The sequence below is a fragment of the Rhododendron vialii genome, chromosome 3a (assembly GCF_030253575.1).
Source record: "Rhododendron vialii isolate Sample 1 chromosome 3a, ASM3025357v1".
Classification (NCBI taxonomy): domain Eukaryota; kingdom Viridiplantae; phylum Streptophyta; class Magnoliopsida; order Ericales; family Ericaceae; genus Rhododendron; species Rhododendron vialii.
This window is the reverse complement of record NC_080559.1, coordinates 34,425,842-34,434,218: the sequence shown is the minus strand read 5'-3', so window position 1 is coordinate 34,434,218 and position 8,377 is coordinate 34,425,842. Positions and strand designations below refer to the sequence as shown.

At 38.3% G+C, this 8,377-nt stretch overlaps 1 protein-coding gene across 1 annotated transcript; it reads left to right on the top strand.

Annotated features, from left to right (window-relative positions):
- The first annotated feature begins 700 nt into the window (after positions 1-700).
- Positions 701-7,672, top strand: LOC131320277 (uncharacterized). The gene is made up of 11 exons (XM_058350935.1): positions 701-1,186; positions 1,894-2,016; positions 2,523-2,619; positions 3,534-3,569; positions 4,541-4,728; positions 4,808-4,910; positions 5,282-5,463; positions 5,586-5,663; positions 6,106-6,208; positions 6,300-6,393; positions 7,108-7,672. Exons 1-11 carry the CDS (start codon positions 885-887, stop codon positions 7,503-7,505), a joined length of 1,704 nt encoding a protein of 567 aa, XP_058206918.1. The 5' UTR covers positions 701-884; the 3' UTR covers positions 7,506-7,672.
- The last annotated feature ends 705 nt before the right edge of the window (positions 7,673-8,377 follow it).

The following is an 8,377-nucleotide window of genomic DNA, read 5'->3' as shown; positions in this document are numbered from 1 at the left end:
TTGCTCTAGGTAGTAATACATCTTAGGGGTGAAAATTTACGACACACCACAATAACACAACCAAACTTGACATGAAGTTAACGGGTTACGATTGACTATTTTTTACACGAAACACGTATATGACACGACCCGAAACGCATAAATGCTAAACATGTTGGGTTCGGATTCAACCTGCATAACCCGAAAATAACACGGATAACATCTTATCCAAGTTGACACGTTAACCTGAACCCGATACGTAAACCTGAACCTATTTATCTTCCGGGTTAAAAAATTACAGGGTCATTCATTAGTTTATTCCTTGAATATTGAATTATGTAAGCAGCAGTGTTATTCATTCATTGAGAATGGCTAATTGTCGGTTTGAGATGGTTAAAAACTTGAAACACAAACAGGTGCAAATGGGTATGTAAACAATCATCGGAAAAAAAAGAGAGAGTTTTGTGGGATCGTGTCAATTCGTGTCGTCTTCGGATTGACACGATTACTAACAAGTCGTGTTAGGGTTTGAAATCTTGACACGTTTAGTTAAATATGTCATGTAAGTGTTGAGAATTATCTGATACGAGCCCCAATTGACACGACAAGACAAAATACCAAACCCTAAATTACATCTAGGATGATTTACCTAAAAAAGAAAAAATTTACATCTATGGTCCCGGCCCATTGTTCCAAAACTACCCACTCTCTATCGAGAAAAGAAAAGGAAACCCCAACCTTACTCTTCAAGTAAACCCCGTTAGTATAAATACTTCCCATTAAATTCTTCCACTTCATCTTCTACGCCAGAAGTCTCCTCGTCGTTCCCAAATCCTTCCCCACAGTTTCCCGCTAGAGACGTCATCTACTCTCTCTCTCTCTCTCTCTCTTCCATATAAAATTTTATGGCGAAACTGAAGATTGGGGGGGCATGGTCGGGTGTGTTGGAGGTAGAACTGGAGGAATGGACCGTACCCATGTTGAGGCAAGAGGTTGCGAAGCGATCGCAGTGTGGGCCAGAGTCGATCAACCTGATTTGCGCCGGGAAAGTGCTCAAGGACGGCGATGGGACCCAGAACCTGTCCCAATTGGGAGTCAAGAACAATGCCAAGGTCCTGGCCAGTCGGGTTTCTGCTGATCAAGGTAAGGCCTTGAAGGACGAATTGATGGCAGAGGATGAACGCTCCAGTAGGCTCTCACGGCTCAAGTCAGTCTCTTTCTCTCTCTAGGCTATCTCTCTCTCTGTGTCCATGTGTTTGATTGAATTTTGTGTGATTTCAGCCTTATCAAAGCAAGAAAAATTATTGGGTTTTTATTGTCTCTATCCAGTATGCACTAGCCATTAGTGGTTCAGGATTTTAGTCGAGCAGAGTCTTCAGGATTTTAGTAGAACCGTGACAAAAACGTAAAGAATTTTTTTGTATACATAATCTTTTATTTATCTATATGAAATAATTAAATAAGTATACTACATTTTTTTCTTGAATATTTATTGGGCCTAATTTATTTCGTTTTGTTTAGTTAAATTAGGATATGATCTGCTTACTCACAAATTGAAGTAAATTTGTACCTTCGTTTGGCCGCATATGAATAAATCACTGTGGATGATATTAAAGAAAAATCAAATGTAATGTAAAGATTACAAAATTTTAGTGCGTTTTTTTCCAGCCCAGGAGTTTTGCTTGAACCCTCTGCATATAGTGCAGCCGCCCCTGCCATTACTGTTTCATGTGTATTCTTTATATGATACTGGAGAGTGTATTATTAGCTAGACATGTTTATTGGCTGGCAATTCATATTTAGGTTCTATAGATCACAAGACTTCATGTTTCTGTTTTGTGGGGCTTGTTCAAACAAACTCACTGGTTTTGATTTCTTACCTCAAGATTTTTAGTAACACCATGAAACTGACAGGGCTACTGTGACTTCACTGGCCAAGAGACATGCAGATGGTTCATTACCACTTGAAGACTTCAATATAGAACTGGAAAATCAAAGTGGAGAGGCTGTACAATTGGGGTCTGAAACTGATCAAAGGTATAGTGTTTAACAGGATCTTGTACATCTTTTGTTATTTTTGTTGGCAGGTGTGCGACCAACAGAGGTGGCTCTAAGATTTTAGTTCAGAGTAAAAAATATACAAAATTTTAATGACACAAAGCTCTATGGATAAAATAATCTCTAGCTTGACAATATTCATTGTCTATTTATAGTAAATTGACGTCAGTAAATTTTTCCACCTCATAAGCAATGGAAAGTCTACATAAAAGCTTGAAAAAAGTGCAAAATTTATTGGGCTTGGTATATTTTGATCTTGTTGGGCTCTAGTAATGTTACATACAAATTTACTTTGGTTATGTACAAGTGATACTAAAGAAGAACCAAATATATGTACAAGTGAACTCAAGAGTATTTTTTGAACTCCATGGTTCGCTCGAACCCTCTAAAACAATATTGCAGCCGCCTCTGGAGGCAGAACCTCTTTCTTAAATCTCCATCATTTGATTCCTCCTAAAATAGTTGAACTTATTTTAATTTGACAGGGCTGTGATGATGGGTCTAATGCTTCATGCAAATGCTAGACAGCTAATTAGCAGGGAAAAGTACAAAGATGCATTAGAAGTGCTTGCCATGGGAGAGGTTAGTAACCAGTGCACTTGGTGCCCAAAAAAAAAAGGGAAATTTATAGAATTGGTCCTCCTAGTTTCACCCAAGTCTCATTTTCATCCTCCAAGTATTAATTGCAACTCTTTTGACCTTCAAGTTTGGTTTCCGTACTAAGTTGGTTCAATTGATAATGTCTGTCAGCCAAACTGGACGAAAAAAATCATATTGAGGGCAAACGCCATTTATTGGACCAACTTGGTACGAACTACAACGTCCAAACCGCCATCAATCAGATTTTTTCTGTCCAATTTGGTTGACAGAAGTTATCAATTGGACCAATTTGGTATGAAAACCAAACTTGAAGGTCAAAAAAGTTGTAATTAATACTTGGAGGATGAAAATGAGACTTGGATGAAACTAGGAGGACCATTTATATAAATTTCCCAAAAAAAAAAGGCGTTCAGGGTTCTTGAAGTTACTTGATTTATAGTTTATATTATTGGCATAGGGTGACCGCATATCCAGTCTATTTAGATTTTTTTTGAGATTTTTAGTTTGGGCATTAAGTATGAATTTTGAAAATTAATCTTAGTCAGGCCTGGAGCATAAGTGATAACTTTGGTCATAGCCTGAGCTGCTTTCTTCCTTAATTCTCCTGAGGTAAGATTGTAATAGCTCCAAAGTTCTGAATGTTGTATCCTTTGCTTGTGGATCTTTTGTTCCTCATCTGCTGGGAATATGTGTTTACCGCATAAGCCTTTGTGGTATGGTCTTGTGCAGGGTTTTTTCTCTTCTTTAAAATCATAGTTTGGTGGATGTTAAATTGTTAATGCAGCTAAACCTTTTTGAAACTTTCATTGCATGGGATCATACATCATCTTTTTTTCTTTTTCTTTTTGGCATTTAACAGCCAGAATAACTCAGTGTACTTCATTCTTCTCTTGCAGGAGGCTTTTTCTCTTTGCAACTCCAAAGTCATTGAGGTGAGTGGTCTGTATTTTACAAGGTTTATGGTTCTCTGAGAAATTATTATATATAATATATCCATGTCATGACGGATAGTTCTATGTATCATGTCCACCCGAAAACATGCTTTCCGTTTTTTAGATAGCCTCCCATTAATCATTGACTACTTCTAGCATAGTTCTATGTATCATATCCACAGAGTTGCCATCTTGGAAATAGTTGACTTATCAAAAGAAGCAATTTAAGTTATATTATGCATCATTGTGGTTCTTCCTTATGGACAGTTTGTTGTCAAGTTAGCCAACTCTTAAGACTTTGCAAATATCATTCAACTTAAGACAATGATTCTTCAGTGTGACCTTGAGGATGACTAAGTTTGCTTTCCAGCAAGAGTATGCTGAAACTATAAGAAGTAACCATAAACTTCATGACATTGTACATTCAGGGCTTGTTTGTTTGGCACGACTAACAATGAAGGTATATAATGATAAATAGTCGCATAGGATATGTGGTCTCGTTGGACTAGTAGTGATGGGATTAATAATACCACACGCCCATGGTATTATATATCCCACGCTTCGAAAATTACTTTTTTGGTGGACATTTAATCCGGCCATAAAAATTGTAACCAAATACCCGATATGTTGTCCTATGAATATACCGTTCAATTTGATGCGCATATGTGGTCGAACAAACAGACCCTCATATACCCGATAGGTTTTGGCTTTTCTTTGGGCTGGGCTTTAATGTATTATTTGGGCTTTTTAAGCCTTTTGGGTTGTTTGTGCTTTTATTGTTTTATCTGGACACTTTAGGCCCTCTGGTGTTGTATTGGGCTTTGTCCCTTTGGCTGTATGCTTCCAACTTTTGGTTGGAACCCCTCCCCCTTTCCCTAATAAAATGTTACTTTTACCGTTTTTAAAAAAAAGACACAGACCCTCATGTTCTTTACGTGTAACGCTAAATGGTTTCTGTTTTTGGTTTCCAGTTGATCGACAATGTCCCAATACTACAAATAGATATGGTGTGGTGCTACTTCATGCTTCGAGACATCAGTTGGCTCTCAATGGCTGGAATACGCCTTTCAAAAGCTAGGGAAGGAATTCAACGAGCTCATGGGAAGGATGCTAGTCGTCTTAGACTTCTTCAAGGAGGGCGTTATCCGGAGATTGCATTGTAAGTATTGCCATTCTTCAATGACTTTGTAAAAATTTGGTCCTGCTACTTGTTATTTATTTTTCTTGCTTTTCTATAGACACCTGAGGATGGAACTACTGGAAGGAGTGGTTGCATACCACAGTGGTCAGTTCGAAAAATCAAGGCAGGCCTTGACTGATGCACAAACTAGATACTTCCAGGTTAGAATTTATTGATGGTTCTGGCATGTCCAGATATGATAATTTCGTCATTTAAGAATTCAGCCTGCCTAAGGTTAGGTTGCTAATCTTATTCGGAAATGCCTTTGGTAGTCTCCTTTTGCTCTTCTTTTGTAGTAAAGGGGAACTTTTGCTTCCATCCCATTCCATTCAAACCAGATTTGTACCAATCCAATGTTGGTTTTCCAAGGGGTTTTTTTTTTTTTTTGTAGTATTTTCTTGTCTTGCCATCTTTCGGATATTTTACCTGCTTCATTGCTGCACCATGATTTTTCTTTTTGGGCTTTTCTGATAAACATACTCAGTAATTTTTTAGTTCCATTTCAACTAAAATTGTCTGCTTCTTGATTCAGCTTCAGGTGCCTGATGAAGCCCTTTCTCTGCTTATGAGTATGGGCTATAAAGAACGCAATGCAAAAAGGGCTCTTCGCATGAGCAATCAGGATGTTGAGAGTGCTGTTGGGTTTCTAGTTGAGGAGAAGGAAAAAAAGGCACAGAAACAGGAGGAGGACATTTGGCGAAGAAATGAGATCACGTGAGTCTCATTCTGATGTACTCCATTGTAGAATCAAGTTTATCCTTTTATTACACCTTGATCAGTGTGTACCTCTTTGTTACACTGATAAGTGTTTACATCTTTATGTGCCAAAATGGCAGGGAGCAGAAGCGTTATGGAATGACACCCCTCAGGAAACCTGTGGATCTCCAGAGATTGAATGAATTGGTCTCCATTGGGTAAGTGGAACCAAAGTAACAGAGATTATACTAATGTTGCTGGCTTCTCCTAATATTCCATCTTTTCCTAGGTGAATGGAAAGATTGGGGGCTTTTCATTCGGAAGGACTTAAAAGTTCCAACAAAGGGACTTTTTTTTGTTGAGCTTGTTTGATCTCATATAGTTGTGTATCAAGGTTATGCCCTTTTTGGCAATTTTATGTTCGCAATGCCTTGCTCATCACAGACAAAAGGAGGGAAATTATTTTCGCTCACCCTTGAAGTGACCATGTATGTTTGGATATTTGATTGCCAATATATGAAATGTTGCATAAAGGAGTATGAAACTTGTGTTATAAGGCAGCCCTGATTGTCAGAGCTCCTTCTTTCTTCCAGTTGAACTGGTATTATGAACTGACCTTGAATCCAGTTGCTGAACTCAAGTACTTTTTCATCATGGCAGGTTTGAGAAAGATCTTGCTGCAGAAGCACTAAGAGGAAATGAGAATGACACACAGAAGGCTTTGGATGACTTGACAAACCCAGAGTCTAATTCTGCCATACAGGTAATTATAACCTCTGTGGAATTTTTGTAGGTGTCCACCATCTTGGACTTCAAGTATGTCTGACTCTAATCACTTGTTGTTTGATTTGCAGCTTGATATTGATTCGAGGAAATGGAAAAGACAGCGTCAAGCAGCTGATGCTGCTATTGAAGAGCTTATATCCATGGGTTTCCCGAGAGCAAAAGGTGCCTAGTACATTCAAAATTGTTCTAGAGATATTATTATTACTTTTTTTCCCCCTTGGTTTGGAAATCATTAGCCCTAGGTTTTTTTCTTCCGTCATTTTCACCCTTGCTGTTAAAGAAAAGTGACCTGTTATTCTTAATAAGAGACAATCACGAAAGGTACCCTTTTCTTACCTTGTTAGGATCAAAGTTACCTTCACTGTAAAAACACATGCATAATCAACAGCTTGAAGCAGCACTTTTATGCTGTATCTGGGATCTATGGGTTTCTCATATTTTTGGAAAAAATACTTATAAAAAAACATATTCTGGGAAAAAATGATATGGTACCATAGCATTTGCCTTTATCTATCAAGAAATGCTAATGACAACTCAAGTGGTCGTTGTCATTAGCCTTGATGGGCACCAGAAAAGTGCTTAGAAATGCATGAACGTGCTTTGAAATATGGGGAAAGTGCCTTGGGACTCTATTTTGGCATTTTCCTCACCTTAGCAACTGCCCTGTGACCTTTCATTTATTTATGTTGTCCATTCACAGATATAATTAAACAAATAGAAGACAGCAAAAAGGTGAAATATAGTAGTTAATTTTTGCTTATTCCCACCTTATGCGCTTCTAATAGTATATAGCTGCAGTGGCCATTAGCAGAACAAGTGGGGACATAAATTTCACTTCTGTTGTATATTTACAGCTCTATTGTTTTTGGTTTGTAGTGGTTGCAGCTGTTAGGGCCTTTGGCGGAAAAGATCAAGCATTAAGTCATCTCCTCAGCCAAACCGACCAAAATACCTCTGATGGGAACACAAGCTCTTCTGCTCCAATACCTAACACCATTGGCGCTGATATTTTGTGTCCAGAAGGTGGTGTTGAAGGTTTGTCGGGCATCAATGAAGCCGCTATGACTGATGGCGATGTTAAAGCGGACCCTAGTACAAAACTCGATGAGAGGGATGTGGAAATGGAAGATGAACTTACAGAGGAACTATACAAAGCAGATGCCTTGTCAGATTATGACATTGAAGTTACGAGGGAAGGGGAAGCTATAAATGAGTACTTGGCTCTACTGGCTTCTGCGGAAAATGGTGAAAAAGCTGTTTTGGCCGCCCAGTGAGATGAACATAGTTCTAAATATGAAATGTACAGTTCTTTTGTGGATATGGATTGCATGTGGCATCAGTTAAGGCGATGGGTGTAAGTCGTGTGACTGATTTGACATAATGGGTGTTTTAGTTCTGATTACAATAATATGTCTGGAATTACGTAACAAGTTTTCTGCCATTCCATATAGAGTTTTTTTTTCTTTTTTTCTTTTAGCGATTTCATCCCCTTTAGCTTCCACTGTGTTACCTTTGTGATCCAATACATGGAGCAATAGAATTTAGCATATGGACGGAAAAGAACCTCACGTGCTAATCACGTGAGATCCCAACCCATAAGACAAGGGCAAAATAGACAATTCACATCTCACCACCCATGGACCCACCTTTGTAAGGTCCTTTTCTCTCTCTCCACATATTTCGACGACTACACTCTTCTCTCTCTCTCTCTCCTCGTATCCTCCAATCAAACCAGGCATTTTGGTTCAGTTCATTCCCAATTTCTAGGAATTTAGTTCCCATCTAAATCTTCTGCATTTAATTTTTTGTTGGTTTTCCGTCCTTTTCAAGGTCTGTGCTTTTTGGGTTAGTGTTGAGCACTAGAGCACAAAACACTGTACATCATGCCTCTCCTTATGCTTAACTTCTTTTCTTCAGATTAAAAAAAACTACAAATGCGAAGAGTAAGCACTGACGGAAAAGTGGATTAAAAACAAAAGTTTGTAGGAAAAGGAATTTCTGGAAGGAAAAATAGGTTATGGTGATGAAATCCCAAATGACTTGAATTCTCCCTGTTCACTGAAATTATAAGTTTTGGAGAGAGAGAGAGAGAGAGAGAGATTGGGTTGCTTTACTCTGTTTCTTTGACATTTGAAGGGAAACAGGT